The sequence below is a fragment of the Urocitellus parryii genome, chromosome 2 (assembly GCF_045843805.1).
Source record: "Urocitellus parryii isolate mUroPar1 chromosome 2, mUroPar1.hap1, whole genome shotgun sequence".
NCBI classification, from domain to species: Eukaryota; Metazoa; Chordata; class Mammalia; order Rodentia; family Sciuridae; genus Urocitellus; species Urocitellus parryii.
In genome coordinates, this window is record NC_135532.1 from 225,479,017 (window position 1) to 225,501,583 (window position 22,567).

Below are 22,567 nucleotides of genomic sequence, written 5' to 3' on the forward strand. Positions count from 1 at the left end.
ATACAGCCATACTTGTGGATAGGCCTATGCACCAGTGGGGGGGTGAGGTTCTTTGCCTCACCTCTGTTGGCCCCCAAATTTTAGACCATCACTAGCAGAAGGGAGGAGGATGCAAAATGCCACGACACCAAGCCAAATGACTGCTCTTTTTGGAAAAATTGTACCACCAATGACACCATCTGCAAAGATACCCCAGCACTACCACAATTCGCTGCACCAACAGATAGTTCACAATGCACACAAGTGATACATAGGCCAGGCAAGTTCTGCAAGCAGTTCAAAGCAGAGGAATCCATCAATATGTCCATTTCCCCCCAAAGTAAATCGACTCCTTGATTGAGCATCACTCGTTGAGTTATTATTCATTGATGCATCAGTTTATACAGTTTGTTGTAATAGCTATTGTAGAAGCTGTAGTTTGGTTTTATCTTTGTCTTTCCCGGCACTGGGATGAAGATAGGAATTCTGGCAATGATGGCTAAAAAAAAAAAAAAAAAAAAAAAAAAATTATGTAACATTCCAACAGGTACTAAGAAAACAATTTTCTGAACAATTTACATTATCCTGAACAGAATTATTAAATATAATGAAAAGGAAAGGGGAAAGTAAACAAACAGATCTGTTAACCTCCTTTTTTGTTCACATATCCTCAACAGCTGTTTACCCAATTTAAATTAAACCATTTAAGTCACATGAATAAAAAAATATTTGGATCCATTTTTTCATGAGCGCTCCTCATATATGATATATGACATACGCACATACAGACATACAACACAAAACACAAGTGTGCACACATAACCCCATACATACAGCACATAACATAATATGTCCCTCCGCTAATTGTTGTTTGACCAGGTCATGGGCTGCTTGTATCTTTTCTTTAGTCAGGGGCCACTGAGGAACCCATACTGGTCTTTCTGATTTCCAAGTAATTTTTATTGTCTCAGTGACCCCTCCTGAAAACCCAATCCATGTCTATTTCTTGATCTATTTGTATTGGTGCTGCTATATCTTGTTCTTGTTTTTCTAATCTTTTTTCTTTCCTAAAACCTTGTCTAGCCCTAATAGTGGGTGCATTTGGATTGATGTTATTTGTTAATGTCAAACCTAATTGATCTAGGACATCTCGTCCCCATAAATTTATAGGAAGATGATCCAATACATATGGCTGTATAGTTCCTTCACATCCTTCAGGATCCTTCCAATCTAATACCATTGCACTTCTATGGGGATTAGTCGCCACTCCTAGGCCTCGAAACGTTTGAGTGGCTTGTTGTAATGGCCAATGTTTTGGCCATTCTTGACGAGAGATGATGCTAAGGTCTGCACCTGTATCCAATAGCCCATTAAATTCATGTCCTTGAATGTTTAGTTTTAGCATTGGGCGAGAATCTAAATTTAAAGAAAGCATAGCCCAATCTACACCTGTGGAGCCTAATCCCCTGGAACCTCTTTCTACAGTACAACTGGAAAATTTATCATGTAGGCTGGGTATTATTAATAACTGTGCAATCCTATCTCCTGGTGAAATTACTGATATACCTCTTGGAGAACTGGCTATAATTTTTATTTCACCTTCATAATTGGGATCAATTACTCCAGGACTTACCATAAGTCCTTTTAGAGTAGAAGAACTGCATCCCAATAATAAGCCTACTGTTCCTTGGGGAAGAGGTCCTTTTACCCCTGTGGGAATGATTTGAACTCCCATCTCTGGAGTTAGTACTGCTCTGGCGGAGGCACAGATGTCCAACCCTGCATTCCCTGTGGTTTGTCTGATGAGGGATCTGATGGACATTGTGTCCTGGGCACTACCCTGATGGGGTTGCTGGGTTCCTCCATGGCCCCATATATTTGTGGTCATGGACCCCGGAGCATTGGGCCCCCCTGTCCGTTTTTTGGCAATGGAGCCTGATGCCTTTCTCCACAATATCGTGGATAAACACCTGGTCCTTGTCCGTTTTTTGATAATGGAGTACCCTCTATGGTGGTTTGAGAACGGCATTCATTAGCCCAGTGTCTCCCTCTATGGCATCGTGGGCAAATACCTGGTATTCTACTCCTTTGATACCTAGTTTTGTTAAACCCTCCTCCTATGGGGCAACTCCTTTTAAAATGTCCTGTTTGTTCACAATTGTAGCATGTTTTTGGCCTGGCATCTAAAGCCTGTTGTACTGCAGCTGCCAAGACTTGCCCTTGTTCATTAACATCTCTACATAATTTAATATATGTGTTTAAATCTCCATGTTTCCATGATCTAATGGCCTCCTTACACCATCTGTTTGCTTGCTCAAAGGCTAGCTGTTTAATTAATGGCATTGCTTGTTCTGTGTCCCCCAAAACTCTGGTAGCTGTTTGAATAAGCCTATTTATAGATTCAGCGTAAGGTTCATTAGCTCCTTGTATTACCTTAGATAAATGACCTTGTAAGTCTCCATGTCCTTATAAAGTCTTCCATGCCCTAACTGCATCTGCAGCAATCTGAATATATAGCAGGATCATATTCAATTTGTTGCTGTTGACCCTCATAAGGTCCTTTTTCTAACAACATATCTAGATTTCTTTGAGGGTAACTGGCTGCTGCATTTCGCCTAGCTTCTCCATGCAAAATTTCTCATTGGCAACCTTCCATAACAAATATTGTCCTCCATTTAGCACAGCTTTACACATACTAGACCAATCTGCTGGTGCCATGTTCAAGTTGGTAATGGATTCGACCAAGCTTACAGTGAAGGGTGCTTGGGGACCATAGGTTGTTACAGCCTCCTTTAATTGCTTCACTGTTTTGAAATCTAGAGCATGGTGATATTGCTGCCCTCCTGCCTGCTCAAGTACAGGGCATGGTAATCTTTGAGGTGCTGTCTCAGGATCCCATCTATCAACTACGGGGGTTGGGGGCCCCATAGCATATGTTGTCTCTATAGGCAGCGCTGTTGGTTGGACACTTACACCCTCTGGTGATAGAAAGGTGTTAGTAGCAGCCTCCTGTTGTAACTTTTCCCCTGATAGTTCTTCCTCCTTTAAATTTTCTTCCTCTGTCTGACTAGCTCAAGAGACCTTCTCTTTTACTTGATCTAAAATGTTTTTCTCCATAGTCTGAACCTCTAACAATTTACTTAACACTATTTTGGTTTGTTTTTTTACTAATTTCTAATCTACTATAAAGATAACGCAACCCAACAAGATGACACTTAACAAACCGAAACAGAATGAAACAAAAACGGAACAAAAAATCGTGGTATCAGTTTTCCTATTTTCTTGACATGTGCATTTGTGGTCTATTTCTATCTCTTCCTCGGGGGCGAACATCTTCAAACCTTGAGCCAACCATTTTTCCCAGTTTGCCTGAGAAAGTTCTAGGGATAGGCAGCTTGAAACAAATATAAAACAAATCAAAACAAGAACACATTGTTTTCTGAAATGGTCACCCATTCTCTCGCCTTCCCTCAGGGCCAGCAATTTCACTTACCTCCGAGCTTCAGGCGTTCCCCGTACGGGCCACCAAATGCCGCAGTCTGGCTGGGCACAAATCACGAGCCACTCAAGAGGAACAAACTTTATTTCCAAACTCCACGCACACTCCCCGGGAACTCTCCCCAACGCCACCCACGCGGCTCCTCCAGGAACACACCACACACCAACCGGAACTCCCTCCACCGGAACATCACCAACCAACGCGAACTCTTCAGGAATCCCCGCCAGAGCTCAACCAGAACTCCACGGGAACTCTGCGAGAACTTAAAAGTCATCATCTTAATGGCTCCCTGGCGTCACCTCTCAACCACTACTTTGGGCAAAAATGCCATGCGTCATCCGGACTCGGCTGTGGCCCTCAACAGCTGGCCTGGAGCTTACCCTTCTGACCCAGCCTCCTGAGCCACTGGGACTCAGCTGTGGGGCTCCAGGCCTCATTCCCACCTGGGTGCCCTGCGCTGCGTTCCTGTCACAAATGTGTCATTCGAGCATCCCCCGTGGCCTCCTCTGTCTGGTCATCTAAGTGGACGTTAATTGATTGACTATAAGCAGAACATTCCTGGTTTTGTGTCTGCAATCTCATACTGAGAGCCTCTTGGGCATGCAGACTCCTGACGTCTTGGTTTCATCTTGGAGCAGATGGATTCGAGTTGCCGTGGGCCGTGGCTCGTGCCCTGCCTGAAGGGAACAGCTGAACTGGCCTTTTCTCCTTTTGTGTTCATTTCCACAAGCTGAACTCGGGTCTGTTGTCGCAACTGGTCACTGTGTTGTTAAGTGAAGGCCAAGGTGGATGTGCACTGAAGGGTAGCGGGCAGCACTGGAGGCACGGCTTTGGGGACACGTCTCAGTGAGAACCACTGACTTCCTGTGAGCAAGGATGGCCAGACTCTCGACAGGGGAAGCTGGCTGCATCTGCTTGCTATGGTCAGCCATCCAGGGTTTCTCCAGCTTCAGTTTTTGCTGTGTCCAGCTGGGCCAAGGATCTGACTCACCATGAGCAGCCGCCCTGGCCAGCGACGTTGAGAAGTGTGACTGGGGCCGGGTGCTGGCCGGGCTCCGGGCTGGAAGTGGTGGGGGCTGACACCTGGGGAGCTGCAGGGATCACGGGGATCTTCTCTCCAGTCTGTAGCCCCCACCTACGGGAAGATGGTTACTGGTCAGCCAAGTCAGAGAGTCCAAGGGCCTGGCCACGCTCAGAGCTGGACACTGGGCCAGGCTCGGCCCAGCCCCCGCAGCACCCCCTTGCCCCACAGCCGTCATCCTGGGATCACAGCCTGTCGCCAGCATGCACAGAGAGTGACCCAGCTCTGCTTTGTGTCTCTCACAGAGGAGAAGAGCAGGAGGAGGAGGACAGGGACAGCCTTCCACACAGACAGCGCCAACACGGTGCCAGGCAGACGCTTTGCATGTCCTCGTGACCCCAGAGGCCTGGCCGCTGTGGCTCCAGGAGAGCTGAGGTGTGTCTGTCACCTAGACCTGCTCCAGAGCAAGCAGATGCACCCCGTGCGCACCCACCAGTACCCCTGGGGGTTTCCCTGTTGGGTGACACGGAGGCTCTGAGCTGCCCTCTTGGGCTCTCAGGCTGGTGGCTGGCAGGTCCCATGAAATAGGGACAGGTCTGCAGAAGGACAGGGGTCTCACCCGGGGCAACCTGGCTCCAGGCCTGCAGGCTGGCGGCACCCGGGGGTCCACCCATAACTACGAGCCTTGTGCTACCTCACTGTGGAAGGACCTCCTGAGAGGCTGTGTGTTAGATGGTGTGTGAGTGGCACTATTGTTGGGGTCGTCTGTGGGCACTCTCCGTCTCAGTGAACCCAGGTGGTGCTCGGCCACTCTGGTGGCACAGTGGGCTGCACTCCAGGAACATCTTGGCCCATCACAGCAGCTGGCCATCTTGGACAAGTTGCTTCCAGTTGGTACCTTCCCGTAGAAGTGAGAAATGGGATTAGTGGACGTCTGCGATCTCCCCTGATGGAGACTGACCTGCGGCCCCATGTTGAAGACCTCAAGAGCCAGCAGAGCACCTGCTTGCTGTGGCCCAGCTGAGACCCATGCATTCTGGGGACTGGTGGCCCCAGGCACTGTGCCCTTCCCTCCGTGGCAGCCATGTGGGAGGAGGAGCTGCCATGTAGGCCGGGAATGTGCCCTGTGTGTTTGACACAGTACCGGGGTGTCATGTGCCTGTTTGGCAGGTGCTGCTGAGCTGTGCCTCTTGGGAACAGGCAGCCACAGGTGTGCTGGGCAGACGGAGCAGGCCAAGTGGCCCTCCGCACGGGCCTCACAGCCCACAGGAAGGCAGGCCATGCACGGGAGGAGTGGGGAGGCTGACAGTGTCTCTGGCAGGTGGCTGTGAGCGCTGCAGGTCTCTGACTTGAGAACCGGGGTCTTCTAAGGAAGCCGTGTGTCAGGAAAACCTGGTGTCGAAGAACCAGCTGCTGTAGGCAGAGGGGCCAGGCAGGCAGATCCAGGGCCACGCAGGGTGCCATTTACTGGGGGCTTTCTGACCAGCGTGGTTAGGTGGTGGACTCACAGGTGGGGCCAGCGGGAGAGGGCTTTGGTGTGGTCAGGACGAAGGTGCTTTTTGCTCAAACTGCAGAGGGCCTGGACAGTGTGGGCAATGTGAAAGGTGACTGCACTTCCCAGTGCTGTCCTCGGAGCTCCTGTGTGGCTCCAGTGGTTTTGTCTGTCTCTAGGATGCTGAGGACTGTGCAGGTGGACAGGCCAGAGCTCTTGTGCTTCATGGTGACCGTGTCTCAGGACAGCTGTGGTCAGCTCCTGCGGGGTGCCTACACTCCAGGACCAGGGCATACTCACCCAGCCTGGCATGTGAGCATGTGGGTGTGTGTTGCAGGTCACCTCTGGTCCATGCAGACCATCCTGGCTGCTGGGGGAGGGCCATCACGCCTGATGGGGAGAGGGGCTGGTGTGTGGTTTGAGGGAGGAGGAGGAGCAGGTGGGCTCTGGGCATCTGGCTGGACTCCCACTGTGCAGAGAGCAGGGGCGGCAGGGACATGGGGTCACATGTGTCTGTGTCAGCACTGTTGCTGTCCTAGTGGGCCCCAGTAGGGTCCCCAAGAACCCAGGCCTCCTGCACACCCCCCAGCTCCTTGAACTCCCCCATGCCTTGGCCATGGGTGGCTGGTCTGCCACGGAACCCAGGGCCCGAGGTAGGGAGCACACTGTGCTCGGACGGTGCCAGTCTCTTCTGAGTTTCCTGTCGCCGCCTTCCTTGTTGGTCCATGTCCTTAGCAGCTGCTGGTGTCCCCCGTCACCTGAGCCCTGACTTCTCTGTGCTCCGCCCTCGGTGCACCTTCCTGCTCCGCCCTGGCTCCCCAGGTCGGTACCTCGAAGCGTGCCGGCTTGCGCTCTCCTCGCGTCCCATCCTGCTCCGACTGGGAGTCACGTCCACGAGAGGCTGTGTGCACCCTGCCTGCGATCTCCAGGGCCAACTGGGCCGTGGGCCTGGGCATCTGTGGAGTGCTCCAGTCGAGCGTTTGGAGACCCTCCACGGGGTCTCCACGCGGACAGCACTGAGAGCAGAACAGGAACCAGGACGACGTGGTTCCCTGGGCAGGCGTGGCCAGTGCTGGTGGCAGGCTTTGCCTTCCCGGACGCCCCATGGGGACTCTGTGCTCGCAGACGCTGTGGAGCAGCCGGCGCTCTTCCTGGTTTTCTTTTCTCCACTGAACAGGCCCTCCACCTGTGGGTTTGGAGTGAGAGTCACACAGAGGAGCCCAGGTGCAGTCCTCTCTGCGAGTTTGCATTTTACAGCTATTTAAACGAGACCCCTGAGGGCCGGACAGAAAATGTGAAACTGACTTACCACCACCTTCCACGAGGGAAGAGGTATGGGGATCGTGGTCATTTCATCAGGGGTACCACTCGCCTCAAGTTCTTTAAAAACCTATAAGTTTTGGTGGCTCCAAGGTGGCCTTTCTCCCAGCGTGGTGGAGGGTGTTCCAGGCCCGAGGCACCCTGAGCCCCAGTGAGCACCCGCGGCGTCTTTTCTCTGCCCAGGGACACCCCGGCTCCCCTCTGCAGGTGAGAGTTGGAGCAGGAGGTGACTGTGCACAGCTGTTGTTCTGCAAAGGACAGTGGAGCATGGTCCCCGCTGGCCTGGAGACAGAGCGCTGCCTGCCGCGCCGGGGTGGGAGGGGAGCTCTCCACCAGGCCTGGGGCTCCGTCTTCCCGAGGCGTCTACTGAAGGCGCCCAGTCCAGCACCAGGTGCCTCTGCGTTGCGCCTTGGCCTGGGACTTGCACAGCACACGTGGCCTTTGGGGGCCCCACCTGGGTTCCTTCCTTGGGTTCAGACTGTTCTGGTTATTTGGACTTTTCTTTTTTGCTCGCTGCCCCATTAAGGAGGTCCAGTGCCACTGGGCCCTTGGCTTCCCGCTGTGGGCGGACCTCCCCTGCCCCAGGTGCATCCCATCCTGAGTGCGGCTGGAAGTGGAGCCGTTCTTTCCTCCTGCCTCTGGGCTCTCGGTGAGGCTTTGTTCAGGAGGCAGCGTGCGCTGAGCCAGGCGGGCTCTGCTCTGGGCCCCGACCTTCTGCCAGTGCTGCATCTGCGGGTGCGGGAGCGGAGGTCCCAGCCTCTCCGCCTGCAGGCCTGCTGTGTGGCCACCTTCCACTGTGACACGGTCCCTGGTCCTTTTTAGGACTTAGGTGTGAGAGTAGGAGACAAGGTGTGTGTCAGGGCCAGGAGACCTGCACTGGGCACCCTTCCTGCCGGGACCTGCCCGTCCTCACCCCCAGGGTCTTTCTTCCTGCCTGAGGGCGGGGCCTTCCCACTGCCCATGTTGACCGACCCACCGACCAGTGAGCCTCTGTTTCTGAGTGAGTGTTGCTTTGTGATAGTGAGGGTGCCTGCCGCGAGGTCTAGGCGCCTGCCGAGTCCCGCCTGAGACCCGCCTGACCCAGTGCAGCTGGTGTCACTACAGAACCCCCCCACCCCTGCCACGCTCGGTCACTCTCCCGGCTTTGCCTGTGAGGGGAGGGGCGCTGCCTCCTGTGGTGCTGAGCCCCGCTGGCCCTGTGACTCCTCCTGCTGAGGACCTCCTGCTGCCCCTCTCAGAGTTCCAGTGGCAGCACAGGTGGCCTGTCCCCTCCAGGTGGGGTTGGGAGCGGGAGGGCACAGCCTGTTGCCGCCTGCAGGACAGAAGCAGCCCCACTGCCAGTCCAACCCCCAGCAGGCCCTGGGTCCTCTATCCGCCTGGGGCCGGGCTTGGGGGGCTGGAGCCGAGGGTCCCGTCTGGGCTGTCCTCTTGGGGCCTGCCCTTTCCTTGTCCTCTGGCCAGGGACCTGGTGTGAGTTTGTGCTCTTGGTGTTCCAGGTTTCCAGTGCTCCAGCTCCTCGTCGGGGGACTCGGGCTGCTCTCCATGTGCCCTCTCTTGCCTTTCGATGACCTTGTGTCTGTTTTAAACCCAGGGCAGGGCTCTTGGTGGGCATGGTGGAGGGAGGGGCACGTCTGCTCCCTCTTCCTGTGGGGCAGCCCCCGGCCTTGGCACAGCATTTCAGCAGGCAGGAGGGGCTATGGACTGGCTCCTTTGCTGCCCTGAGGTCAAGCAGGGTGCCTGCTGCTCCCCTTGACCTGCAGCTGCGCCAGGCCACAGCTCTGTCCACTGGCCTGCGCCGACCGCTCGCCCAGCTTGGCTGGGCCCTGGGTCACATCCCGTCTCTCCCAGCTGCCCTCCTAGCCGGGAGGCCCCAGTTCCCCGCTTGCTGAGGGCACCAGTCCTGCCAGCCACACTTCTGACCTCCCGTCTGAGACGACGCCGAGGCACGCGTGTTGACTTCCCATCACGGAAACATCAAGACGAGATGCAGCCGTGTGCTGCCGAGTCCCCCGTGGGTGCGTCTGCCTGGCTTAGTTCTCTGGTGACCTCTTGAGGTGGCGATGACACAAGACCGTGCCTCCAGACCCTGCAGAGAGCCTTGCAGCCCAGGCGTCCTCACAGCGCCTGAGTGAGACTCAGGACATGCACAGGTGACCGTCGCCTGAGGACCCGCATCCTCCATACAGGACACATGATACCCCCACGCCTGGCCACAAGCCACCGTGCTCTGAAGCAGTGGATGTGCCTTCTTATATTTATAATGTGCGTTTTGTTTGCACAAAAGCAGCATCGCTGCAGAACCTCAGGTCCTGTCCTGGGTGCAGTGTGCTGAGGTTCTTTGTCACCAACTGTCAGCACAGTCATGAAGGCTGTCAGAGAGGCTGGGCGGAGACTGTGCAGAGTGGCTAGGGACCGGGCAGCCACAGCACCTGTTCCTCAGCAAGTCCTGGGTCTCTCCTGGGAATCCAGCCGTGGTCACCTGAGGCTGGTGGGTTACCTGGATACTTGCTGGTCTGTCCAGCTGCTTCATAGTGCAGTACTGGGTGAAGCTTGGCCGGTGGATCTCAAAATGTGCCTTTGCTTCATTCCAAGCCTCACATCGACCCAGGGTGAAAACTGGACAGTCACTGGTGGGGGAACTCATTGAGTTGTGTGGTCAGCAGTTGTGGTCACTGGGCTTCGCCCCAGGGTGGGTTACCCCTTGGTCCCCAGTTTTTCACGCCCTGCACTGCCCAAGTGGAGTGTGAGGTCCTGGCCCCTGCTGTGACCCCTGTTCTGCCCTCTGCTGTCCTCCTCTCGGGTCCCAGCTGGGGTCCTGGGTGCTCTGGTGCTGCGAGGAGACGTGGAGCCCCGGCCAGGCCTGTGCCAGGGCAGAGCCAGGACCCCTGCCTCCGCTCCGAGACCATCGCACTAAGCCTTGTTTCCTTGCTGTCTTTCAGACAGAAACAGTCTCCGCCAGTCAAGAACTCTCAAAAGCACTTTGCCATGGATCTAGAAGATGAAGAGAACATGAGTAAGACCTGGGCCCGCCGCGCAGTGCCCGGCAGATAGCGTCCCGTCCGACTCGGGGTCTGCCCACCTGATCGGCACGACCGCCCGGGCACGCCGATGTGGGTCTTGGCGGTGGCACGCTCTTCCGTATCTCTGTGGTCCGTGGGGGGTCTTTACCTCCAGTCCCCTGTGCAGGTTTCACTCCGTTCTCGTCACTAGCTGTCATTTTGGGGGAAATGTGCCTCCAGGTGTGCAGCCCGTAAGTCTGCACGGCTTGTGAGGGTGTGCCACAGCGTGGTCCTGGGCACTCAGAGATGTCCCCTGGACTGACCCGGGGGCCTGGCTGCTGGGCAGACCGGGGCACGGTCAGCTCCTGCCTCTGGGAGGGTCTCACCATCTCCAGGCCCCAGTGACCTCCCGGGGTCTGGGAATCGGGGCCAGCACTTCTAGACCTTTCCTTTGCACACCATCCTTTGGGCCACCAGCCTCTCAGGCTCCTTCTGTCACACACTGTCACAGTGTGGAGAGTGCTGCTCCATCCCAGGGCTGAAGGCAGGAGCATGTGCAGGCCGTCAGGGGACGAGGTCGTGTTTCTATCTGACAGACCTAGGTGCCCCAGACGTACGGGCCCGGCTGACAGACGTAGGTGCCCACAGACGGACGTGCCCGGCTGACAGACGTAGGTGCCCACAGACGGACGTGCCCGGCTGACAGACGTAGGTGCCCACAGACGTACGTGCCCGGCTGACAGACCTAGGTGCCCACAGACGTACGTGCCCGGCTGACAGACCTAGGTGCCCACAGACGTACGTGCCCGGCTGACAGACGTAGGTGCCCACAGACGTACGTGCCCGGCTGACAGACCTAGGTGCCCACAGACGTACGTGCCCGGCTGACAGACGTAGGTGCCCACAGACGTACGTGCCCGGCTGACAGACCTAGGTGCCCACAGACGTACGTGCCCGGCTGACAGACCTAGGTGCCCACAGACGTACGTGCCCGGCTGACAGACCTAGGTGCCCACAGACGTACGTGCCCGGCTGACAGACGTAGGTGCCCACAGACGTACGTGCCCGGCTGACAGACCTAGGTGCCCACAGACGTACGTGCCCGGCTGACAGACCTAGGTGCCCACAGACGTACGTGCCCGGCTGACAGACGTAGGTGCCCACAGACGTACGTGCCCGGCTGACAGACCTGGGTGCCCACAGACGTACGTGCCTGGCTGACAGACCTAGGTGCCCACAGACGTAGGTGCCCACAGACATACGGGCCCGGCTGACAGACCTAGGTGCCCATAGATGTATGTGCCCGGCTGACAGACGTGTGTGCCCGGATGACAGACATGTATGCCCGGATGACAGACGTACGTGCCCACAGATGTACGGGTCCGGCTGAGAGACATACGTGCCCAAAGACGTATGTGCCCGGCTGATAGACGTATGTGCTCAGCTGACAGACATACGTGCCCAGCTGACAAATGTAGGTGCCCACAGACGTAGGTGCCCAGCTGACAGATGTACGTGCCCGGCTGACAGACCTACGTGCTTAGCTGACAGACGAACGTGCCCAGCTGACAGACGTACGTGCCCACAGACGGATGTGCCCGGCTGACAGACCTACGTGCCCGGCTGACAGACGTACGTGCTTAGCTGACAGACATACGTGCCTGGCTGACGGACCTACATGTCTTGCTGATGGATGTACTGCCCAGCTGACAGACGTACCTGCCCAGCTGACAGATGGACGTGCCCAGCTGACAGATGTACACGCCTGGCCAACGGATGTGCTGGCCTGGCTGACCTGTGTTGGTGCTTGGGTGCTTCCGTCTCCAGGAGTGCCTGCAGCCTCGTGTGCCGGTCCCCTTTTGCAGCAGTGGTGACGTCCACTAGCACCTGCTCTCTGCACCTCCTGAGAGTCCACACCAAACCAGCAGAGGCTGTGGCCCTGCTCTTGCTGGCCACCCGAGTCCAGCAGCCCTCAGAAGTGCCTGTGCCCCTGCTGCCCTGCCCTGCGCGGGGACTGTCGGTCTCTCCTGCCTTGAGGGCGGTGGGCGTGGTGTGTCTCGGGTCACTGTCCTCCTCAGTCTTGCCCTTGAGAGCTTTTCAAAACGCAGGTGTAGGGTTCTGCTGCCAGTTCCTCTGCCGTTTCTGGTTTTGCCACAGTTTTGAGAGTGAGTGTGGCCTCATTTCAGAAGGCACTTAGCCGTGTGTTGGGGTGACTCCCTGAGGAGCCTGTGGCAGTCCCCTGACGAGAACCCTCCCCAGCCATTTTCCTGAGAAGAGGAGCCGGGGTCTAAGCCAACACGAAGCGCCCTGGCTCCACGTCCGTCCTTCTGAAGGGCAGCAGCTGGCAGGGGGCCGGGCAGGCATCTGTCCCGGAGGCACTGTGAGGACGTGTCTTTCGCAGGTCCACTCGCCTCCTGTGCCTGGGGGTCCTGGGTAGAAGGCGGCCAGCTCCCCAGCCTCTGCCATGGAGGAGCCCCTGGAGTGGGCGGGACCGGGCGGGAGCTACTGTCCTGTGGCCTCTAGACTGTGGAGGCAGCTGTTGGGGGCGACTGGCCACCGGCTGTGGGTCTACAGAGGCGTCCGGCGACCCGCGGGGTGTCCCCGCTGATGTCCTGTGCAGCGGCAGAGGCCTGTGCACAGCTGGCCCTGCCGTCCTCGCTGCCCTTACTGACCTCTGATCCGTCTGGGCTCTCTCTTTTAACCTTTTCTTCCTTTGAGTTCCGAAAGGAGTAACCTACCGGCCTTTTGCTGGAGGATGTTATAAATGGAAATTCAGTGTCATTCCGGCAGCTTTGTGGACTGGAGGAGTGGTGTGTGTGTCACTCGGCCGTGGAGGGAAGCCCAGGTCTCAGCCATTGGCCTGGGGTGCAGGGCAGTGTCCAGGGCCTTCCCGGGTCCTCAGTGCCAGTAGCAGGAGCACCTGCCCGGCCTCACAGGGAGTGGCCGCCCAAGTCCACCCTGGGCACTGCTCAAGTTCCAGGAGCACCTGGGACCGAGTGGGTCCCAGGGCCCCGGAGCGAGTGGGGGCTTCGCACAGGGTCCTGTGGCGCTGGCCAAAGCCCCTGTGCCTCTGTCCAACTGCACAGGAGAGTGAGTGCTCATTTCCCCCTTAAAATCAGAGCCGTGGTCCTCTTGCCTTAGAGTTCCAGAGTTCTAAAGTCCGTGACGTAGCTCTAAGGGGTGGACGAGTAGATCATTCTGCAGGCCCACCAGAGAGTCGTGTTTAAAATATAGAACGGCTAGACTTAGTTATGGAGCCTGTTCACACAATCTTGTATTTTGTGCTTGTATTTTTTTTCTATCATGGAACATATTAAGAGTTCTGAGGTAAAGATCCCTGCCTATAATGAAGAATTTCAAATGAATACCAGAAATAAAGTCGTATCCTTCAAAAATAATCTCTAAAAAGTCATAGTGTTTTATATAATTATGTAAACAGCTTTTTTGAATTATAAACTAAATGAAATGGTCACATATATGGGTTGACTATTTTTAAACTGAAAAACTAATTAGTTTGTGGATGTGTTTTAAAGTGCTGCTTCCTCTTGTGAGAGATGCCGCAGTTTAAAACTCAGGGGCATCGGGGGTGGGTGCCCTTGGGCAAGAGGGCCTCCCTGGGTGAATGGGGCGTCTGTCTGTCCCGACACGCTGCCATTTCACAGACTAATTAATGGGGACTTCGGGGGATTAAGTTACTGTCTAAAATGTAGAAAAGATCGAGTAAAGTATTTCTGGATGATTCAGAATATTCTCAGTAGAAAAACTTTTAAAGTTCTTTACCCTTTGCCAGGCAGGGTGGACAGGCTTGGGACCCAGCAGCTCTGGGGGCTGAGGCCGGACTGCAGGCTGAAGACCAGCCTCAGCAACTTAGTGATGCCCTCAGCTACTTAGCCAGACCCTGTCTCAGAGAGAACAAAAAGGACTGAAACCTGGCCTGCGGCTGAGCGCCCCGGGCTCAACCCCCAGAACCACTTCTTCAACTTGCCCTTTAGGCAGAGGCCACAGGGGAGCTAGGTGGCCACTGAGCCACTGTCGGTGCAGTGCCCAGGCTGGCAGTTCTCGGGCTGGCAGGGAGGAGCGGGGCACACACACACCACTCACCATTGCAAAGAGGCCAAGGAATCTGTAAATTTTGCATTTACAAGGTCCTGCAACGAAGGCGTTGCAAGTTACTCTTTCTGGGCACCGCAGGTTCCAGCAGCACTGACATCAAGGAGAACCGTAGTCTGGACATCGTGTCCCCCAAGGACGGCAGTGCCCCTGGGCCTGGTGAGGGCCTGCAGCTCCCTGGTGGGGGCAGCAGTGGCACTGGCCGGAAGCGGCCCCTGGAGGAGGGCAGCAATGGCCACTCCAGGTACCGCCTGAAGAAGCGGAGGAAAGCGCCAGGGCCCGTGCTGCCCAAGAATGCACTGATGCAGCTGAACGAGATCAAGCCCGGCCTGCAGTACACGCTGCTCTCCCAGACGGGGCCCGTGCACGCCCCGCTCTTCGTCATGTCCGTGGAGGTTAATGGGCAGGTCTTCGAGGGCTCCGGCCCCACCAAGAAGAAGGCCAAGCTGCATGCTGCAGAGAAGGCCCTGAGGTCCTTCGTCCAGTTTCCCAATGCCTCCGAGGCCCACCTGGCCATGGGTAGGACCCTGTCCGTGCACACAGACTTCACTTCTGACCAGGCCGACTTCCCTGACACGCTCTTCAATGGCTTCGAGACCCCAGACCGGGTGGAGTCCTTCTGCATGGGCTCCAACGGAGACGAGTCCCTCAGCTCCAGCGGGGACCTCAGCCTGTCGGCCTCTCCTGTGCCCGCCAGCCTTGCCCAGCCCCCCCTGCCGGGCCCACCACCCTTCCCACCGCCCAGCGGGAAGAACCCTGTGATGATCCTGAACGAGCTGCGTCCAGGGCTGAAGTATGACTTCCTCTCCGAGAGTGGGGAGAGCCATGCCAAGAGCTTCGTCATGTCCGTGGTGGTGGACGGCCAGTTCTTCGAGGGGTCGGGCAGGAACAAGAAGCTGGCCAAGGCTCGGGCTGCACAATCGGCCCTGGCCACCATCTTCAACCTGCACCTGGACCAGACACCATCACGCCAGCCCGTGCCCAGCGAGGGGCTGCAGCTGCACCTGCCACAGGTAAGAGGTGCATGCTGGAGCAGCAGCCCCACGCCTGGCCACACTGCGCAGCGTGGGCTCTGCCTCAGCAGGAAGTGGGCTGGTAAGTCTGGCAGGGCAGCTCTCCTTGATTTCACGGCCGGGTCGGGGAGAGGCCATGGTCCCTAGTGCACGCTGGGGCTGTCAAGGGCAGTGCAGGGACTCCCAAGACCCCGTCCCCAGGGCAGTCTCAGTCACGACCTGTGGTCCCCACAGCAAGCCCTGTCAGGATGGGGAGAGCCCAACACTGGACCTGGCCCTTCAGCGAATGCTCGCTCACCTCCCCAGGGGAGTCTGTGCACCAGGTCAGGGCTGCTGGACCACTACGGGAAGCCAGGAGACCCAGGCTGCATTCCCCAGGCAGCAGCCTAGCAGGGCAGAGAAGGTGCTGGGAGCAATGGGGACCACATGCCAGAGGGGCATCCAGCAGGACTCCAGGGCCTACCAGTTGCCCAGGAGTCTCTGCACCCTGAGTGCCCTGCGTGGCATCTGTGTGAGGCTCCTTCCTGCTTGACTGGACATGGGAGGCCTCTGAGGTTTGTCCCCTGCCCTGATAAAATCAAGGTGAAGACAGGGAGCTGCAGTGGCTCTGGTGGCATCTGAGAGGGAGGGAGTGGGGGCCTTGGCTCTCTGGAGGCCCAGCTGCTGCAGTCTTGCTTCTGTCCTTGGAGCCCGAGTCCTGCTGGTCTGTGGTGAGGACCGCATTCCACTCCTGTGCTGCTTCCTCTTCCTGCGCCTTCTTCTGGGGAGGCGGTGCACCCTCCAGACCAGGGCCAGGCAGGCTTACATCCTCCTGGGACCAATATGGGGTTTCTGTTGACCCCTGCAGCTGGAGTCTGCTGCAGAGGAGGAACTGGTTCTCTTCTGCCTCTAGCGACTGAATGCCGTGTCATGGAGGGACAGCTGATGCCGTGGGGAACCAGTGCTTGCTTCCTGCATTTGCCCTGGCCAGTATCGCTCCCCGAGCTGCTGGTCCGGCTGCCGTTGTGCAGACTGGCAGCAGCAGTTCCCCAGGGATGCCTCGCCCTGGGCCTGTGCCTGGCTTGGGCTTCTTCACTGGCGCAGAAGTCTGCCGTGCCCATCGTCCCTGTCCATGGTGCTCTCCAGGCCCTGCGTGCTCAGCTGATGTGGGTCTTTACCCAGGCCCCGAGGGGACATGGACAGCGCAGGGAAGCAGATGGAAGCGTGCCCAGGGGTACATGGCCTGGCCGTGCCTCAGCCACCTCAGTGAGGAGAGGACCGAGTGTCCAGCTTGGGAGTGTCCAGCTTGGGAGGGCTTCTAGTGGGGCCTGGCTGTGGGAAGGGGCACGGCTGGCAGGCCCCGGCTTGCTTCTGGCCCTCTGTAGTCCAGAACCTCGGGTGGGAGCTGTGTCCTCCCAACCCTCCTGTGTCCCCTCCTGTGTCCGCTCAGCCCTCCGCAGTGTCTCCTGAAGCCCTCGGGCTCAGGCGGGTCCTGTGTTGCTCAAAGGACCGGGGTGGGCCTTCCTAGGACTGGTCCTGCTGGGCATGTTGCTGGCCTCTGCGGTTTTCTGCCTGGAGGTTTCAGAGCACCTGTTTTGGAGTGGACAGGGGTCTTTGCTGTTTTCCTGGGGTCACTGGAAGGCCCCAGGCCCAGCCTCCTGGTTCAGGACCACCTCCCCACATTCCTGGCACAGGGGGCTTAGGGAGTTCAGAGTGTTGGCCACGTGAGGTCTGCGGGCTTTCATCCACCTCAGGGCTGGGCAGGCTGTGGAGGCTCCCGGGCTGCTGTGTGGCTACTGGGACGCGTGGCCTGGCCTGGCTGGCAGAGCCTGCTACCTCCGCATCACAGCCACCTGGACTCAGAGGGGCTGCTTCTGCACCACAGGGCGCGAGGCCAGCCTCCCCTCGTGGTTCTAGCTCTCCGCTCCCCGGGCACTGGTGCTGGGCTGCCCCTAGGCAACGGCAGCTGGTTTCCTGGCTGATTCCCACCTGCTGCCCGGGGTGTGAGTGCCCTGCATGGCCTTCTTCGCTGGCCTCTGTCCGCCCTCAGGCCTGTGCTGCTGATGTCCCCGGGGCTGAGGGGGCGTTGGGGGTCCAGCACACCACACCTGCCCTGTCCTGTGTTCTGGGTGCCCTGGTATCTGCTGTGCAGGGACGGGGACAGTCCTGCCCAAGGAGGGTAGCCCCTGGGAGCAGGACGCGCTTCCCGAGGATCAGGGGACAGGGTTTGCCGGGGCCACTGGGTTGTGCAGACAGGTGAGTTGGTGGCATCTGGCAGAGTTGGCTTGACACCCCAAAGACTCTGTCACTGTCTCCAAGATACATCTGCAGCCGAGAAGCCCACCTCGGGGCCTGACAGAGGCACTTGGCTCGAGCAGGGCACCCTGTGGCCAGGCGTCCCCCCTGCCGTGTTGGCACCGCCCCCTCCAGGCTCAGTGCCCTTTGTCACAGGAGGGCCAAAGAGGACCTGTTCCCTCCCTGAAAGTGCTGTGGCCACAGCAGGGTGGCTGAGGGTCAGCAGGCAGGGCAGCAGGTCCAGGCCTGGGTTCCCCGGTGAGGGGGCTGGGGCCTGGAGGAGCCCCAGCTGAGTCCCACATGACATTTTGGCCCCTGTTTCGAGGGATGTTTTGGAGGAAACACACATTTGTCACCTTTACCCAGTGGTCCCTGGGGTGGCCATGGTCCGCCAGCGTCCCTGTGTGAGGGGCCGCGTGTGTTGGCATGGAGAGGCGCTGGCTCCCAGGTGTACGAGGCCTGACCTCAGGTCCTTCCTCCCCAGGTGCTGGCAGACGCCGTCTCGCGCCTGGTCCTGGGTAAGTTCAGTGACCTGACGGACAACTTCTCCTCGCCTCACGCACGCAGGAAAGTGCTGGCTGGAGTCGTCATGACCACAGGTAGCCGTGTCCACCTGTCTGCCCCTCCTCTTTCCCTGTGTGGTCTGCCACGGGCCCGGGACTCGAGCGGCAGGTGGACCTTGCTCTCATGGGCGGGGCTCTGGGTGCAGGCAGTAGCTGCCCTGGGCCCTCCCCCTGGACGCGGTGCAGCTCGGCAGAGTCAGGCCACCCAGCCCAGGGCACAGCAGTCGGGCCTGACGCCCAGGCCAGCCCAGGAGGGCTCCTCCTGTCCCCTCCTGTGGACGGCCTCTGGCCTCTGCCTATCCTGAGGCAGCTGACAGGGAGCCTGGCTACCAGGCCGAGGGCTGCTGGGGAGGGGCTCAACCAGGGGCAGGACGGCTGGGGAGTGCAGGTCAGAGGGCGGGGGAAGCGCTGGTCATTCCTCAGGTTCTTCCAGAAGTTTCCAGGAGTGAAAGAAGCTGGGGTCCTTCCTGGAAACTCTGAGGAAAAGCCAGTGCCTGGCCCCTGGGTGGGGTGGGGCCCAGGAGAGGACCCTGTTTCCTGGGGGCTCTACTCCCAGCCTGGGTCACCCAGCATGGACTCTCCAGTGCAGGCAGAGGCCAGGCAGGGAGGGAGGTGGGGAGGGTGACACCTGCCAGCCAGGGAGAAACCTGGTTCCCTGTGCAGGGGACCGTGGCCCCTCTCCCAAGGTGGCCACCTCTTCAGGTGGTAGGGGGACATGAGTCTGGTGCCCGGGAACCGTGGCTGCTGTGGTCATGGCTGTGCTGCTGGCCGCAGCCTCCCACTCCAAGGCTCCTCTCAGGAGAGCCCCAGTGTCTGGCGCCTGGGCCTGCCCGTCTTAGGGTGCCACTTGTGAGCTGGCTCCCTGCGAGCCCCGTGCCCTCAGGGGTGAGGCCAGCTGCTCCTTCCTCAGGTGCCCAGGTACCGGGGAAGAGGTGGCACCACATGCTCAATCTTCCCGTGATCGTGGCTCAAAGCCAAAAGTGCGTCTGAAGCCAGGGGGCAGCAGCACTGGCCTGGCATTGCCGGGAGTCAGCCTGCTGAGGACGGTCCGCCAGGGCGCCGCCCCTGCCACCTCTCAGCCCTGGCCACAAGGCGAGGCTGCCACTGGCCCCCACCCAGGTCACTGTGTCTCTTCTGGCACAGGGGGTGGGACCCAGGGCCTCTGGGCCTAGGCAAGTGCTAGGCTGTACCCTGAGCCCCACCCAGCTCACACCAGTCTCTGGGCCTGTGGCCTGTCCCGCCAGGCTGTCCCAGGTGCCCCTCGCCAGTATGGTTGAACGTGACAGGCTCTCAACGTGAGGGGCCTCGGCACCTTTGAGCCCTCTGCTGCACCTCTTGGGTGATGTGGTTCTGGCTTCACCCTGACTCCCAGGCTGGCCAGCCTCTTCACGGTGCCTTGTTCCTGGGCAGTGGGGAGGGGCAGTGCACCTGCCCTGCTGCATGAGGGCCCTGTGCTCCGGGACGGGCTGGGCAGGTGTGAGCGCAGGCGGGCAGGCAGCAGCAGGCAGCGGGGCGGCTCATCATCTGTGACCTGGAGGGCCTGGGCGTCTCCCGCGTGGCTGCAGCGCTCTCCTGCCCTCCAGGCACAGACGTGAAGGACGCCAAGGTGATCAGTGTGTCCACGGGGACCAAGTGCATCAATGGGGAGTACATGAGCGACCGCGGCTTGGCGCTGAACGATTGCCACGCGGAGATCATCGCCCGCCGCTCCCTGCTCAGGTTCCTCTACACGCAGCTGGAGCTCTACCTGAAGTGAGTGCGGAGCCCCTGACGCGGTGCAGACCCTGGAACAGCATGTGGGCGTGATCCCGCTGCTGCCCTGCTCTGCCCGCGCTCAGTCCCAAGAGCCACGAGTTAGGAACACATGCGCAGGCACAGCTGCAGGCACATGCCCTGTGGACGTGGCCGGGCTCTGGTCCCCAGGCCTGCGAAGGCCGTGTGGTCTCGCTCCGTGCAGTGTGGACGTGAGGAGCCTCCCCAGGCCTGGCCTGACCTTCCTTTGCCAGGCCACGCGCTGTGTCTGGCTGCTTGAAAACACGCATGGGGGGCAGGAGTCGCTCCTGCTCAATGACCCAGCCCTCCCCGAGGTGGCCTGAGGTCCCGCTAAGCCGGCCTGCCTGTGGGAAGCACCCTGGAAACCCTGCCTCTCAACACAGCAGCTCAGGTCACCTCTGCCACTGCTCCTTTGTTGATTGGTTTTGCAGTAGCAAAGAGGACCAGAAGAGCTCCATCTTCCAGAAGTCGGAGCGCGGAGGGTTCCGGCTGAAGGACACCGTGCAGTTCCACCTGTACATCAGCACCTCTCCCTGCGGGGACGCCCGGATATTCTCGCCCCACGAGCCGGTGCTCGAAGGTGTGAGGCTGGACCAGCAGGCAGCAGGTCCTCAAGGAAACTTACCCCGTAGTGAGGGCAGGCGCAGCATGCGGTGTCCTGGGTGTGGGTCCGATGGGAGATGCCGTCACAGCACGGGCTCCTTCTTCTCAAGTGGCCGTTGAACCAGAAAATGCTAATGAATGCAAAATGCCAATTCTAAAGCAAGAAAGGAAAATGCAACTTCGGATTAACTGAGTCCTGAGAACAGGGTGAAGGTGTCAGACCAAAGTCGTACCCACACCCACGCCCGAGTGTCTGAATCGGGTGCCCGGTGCTTCTGTGTGTGGCAACTAACTCCCTGACGCGCTCCCTGACTAATGTGTGACCCAAGCACAGAGCTGCTACTTCAGGAGTGGTGGACACTGGTGCCAAGTGGGCCACCGTCACCGCCAGCCAGTGCCCTGGTTGTGGCAGTTTGTATCCATGTCCTTCTCCCAAGGCTGGGCATGTCCGTCCACACTGCGGGTTTGGTGACATCCTCTTCCTTGATTATAAAGCCAATGTCGTCCCCCAGCGAGTGGCTGCTATTAAAATATGAGAAAGAGGGGCTGGGGCTGGGGCTCAGGGGTAGAGCACCGCCTGGTTCAGTCCTCAGCACCACATATAAATGAAGTAAAGATATTAAAGAAATCTATGAGAAAGAAAGTGGAAACCACTCAGTGGGTGCCCCAGGGCTAATGGTGGCTGTGCGCTGGCTTCCCGGGGATGTGCCCCGGCACACCTTACGGAAAGCTCTTTGGTATACAAGGGGTAAGCTACAGCGAATGCCCCTGGCCGAGTCAGCAGCCCTGGGTGCGTCCTCCTGTTCTCTCCCACCATTGTCTGGATGGAAATCGTCTCAGTGGGGATGGAAGGCTCCTTGCCCTCCCCCACGGAGGCCCCTTCTTGAGTCCTTTCTGTAAACCTGAGCTGCATGAGTGTCTTGTGTAGGTGGCATGAACGTGCTGCATGTGTGCAGATACTTCAGGCCTGGACGTGCCACGGCCTGGTGCTCCACCCTGACCTTTGAACTTGCTTTCTCTCTCAGAACCCTCAGATCGACATCCAAACCGCAAAGCGAGGGGACAGCTGCGGACAAAAATTGAGTCTGGCGAGGGGACGATCCCAGTGCGGTCTAACGCCAGCATCCAGACGTGGGATGGGGTGCTGCAGGGGGAGAGGCTGCTGACCATGTCCTGCAGCGACAAGATAGCACGGTAAGGCTGCCAGGGCTGCGGGCCTTCCCGCCGACCACCTTCTCCCCTGTGGGTGCTCCAAGCCCTCTGGAGGATGCAGCTTTCCAGGGCCAGCTGGAGGGACAAGGCTGCCTCTCCAGGAGGCTCTGCCCCTCCCGTCTCATGCCTGGATGCCCAGGCAGAGGGTGTGTGGAGTGCGCTGCAGGTGACATCTTGGACCGCCCTCTCCCGAGGGAGGCACGGGACCCTCAGCAGCAGAGGGGACAGCCCTGGTGCTTGGACCCTCCCTGGACACGGAGGGTGGCTGACACCCACACACCCGCCACAGGCAGGCGTTCTGAGCTCAGAGCCCCGAGCCGAGTAGGGGCCGCACGGCTGGCCGCCCTAGTAGGTGGCCCGGGAGCCACCTGGTCTCTTAGCTGTGTGCAGGTCATCTGTGGCGCCAAGGCTCAGTGCCCGTCCCGAAGCTCTCAGAGCCCACGTGCCATTACGGCGCACACGGGCACCCGGGTGATGACCTGTAGTGCCCAGTTCTGGGAGGGGCAGGCCACACGGCAGCCTGGCAGCCTGTCTTCACACTGACCCACGGGCGGACCACACACACCTCGTCTGTGATGCTCTTGAATGGGGCGGGGATCCCCAAGTTCCTGGGGCTGGGTTAGTCCTACACTTGGTCTGTCCTGCCGGAGTGTGGCGGGTGGAGTCTGTCATCTGCGGTGCCTGGGCCAGTGTGTGGCGGGTGTCAGAT

The 22,567-nt window shown here is 58.6% G+C and overlaps 1 protein-coding gene across 10 annotated transcripts in view; it reads left to right on the forward strand.

Moving 5' to 3' along the window:
• Window positions 1-22,567, forward strand: part of Adarb1 (adenosine deaminase RNA specific B1) — a 111,191-nt gene that overhangs the window by 54,505 nt on the left and 34,119 nt on the right. For 4 of the 10 annotated variants that reach the window (XM_077795432.1, XM_077795429.1, XM_077795434.1 and 1 more), the window contains exons 3-7: window positions 14,502-15,433; window positions 18,192-18,306; window positions 19,854-20,022; window positions 20,475-20,650; window positions 21,672-21,840. In XM_077795432.1, the coding sequence (XP_077651558.1) occupies window positions 14,502-15,433; window positions 18,192-18,306; window positions 19,854-20,022; window positions 20,475-20,650; window positions 21,672-21,840 (1,561 nt within the window). Of the gene's footprint in view, window positions 1-6,292; window positions 6,304-7,803; window positions 7,961-8,133; window positions 8,312-8,807; window positions 9,462-10,250; window positions 10,325-14,501; window positions 15,434-18,191; window positions 18,307-19,853; window positions 20,023-20,474; window positions 20,651-21,671; window positions 21,841-22,567 lie in introns of those variants that run through there. The other 6 variants (XM_026380216.2, XM_026380213.2, XM_026380214.2 and 3 more) reach the window with 5 other exon arrangements.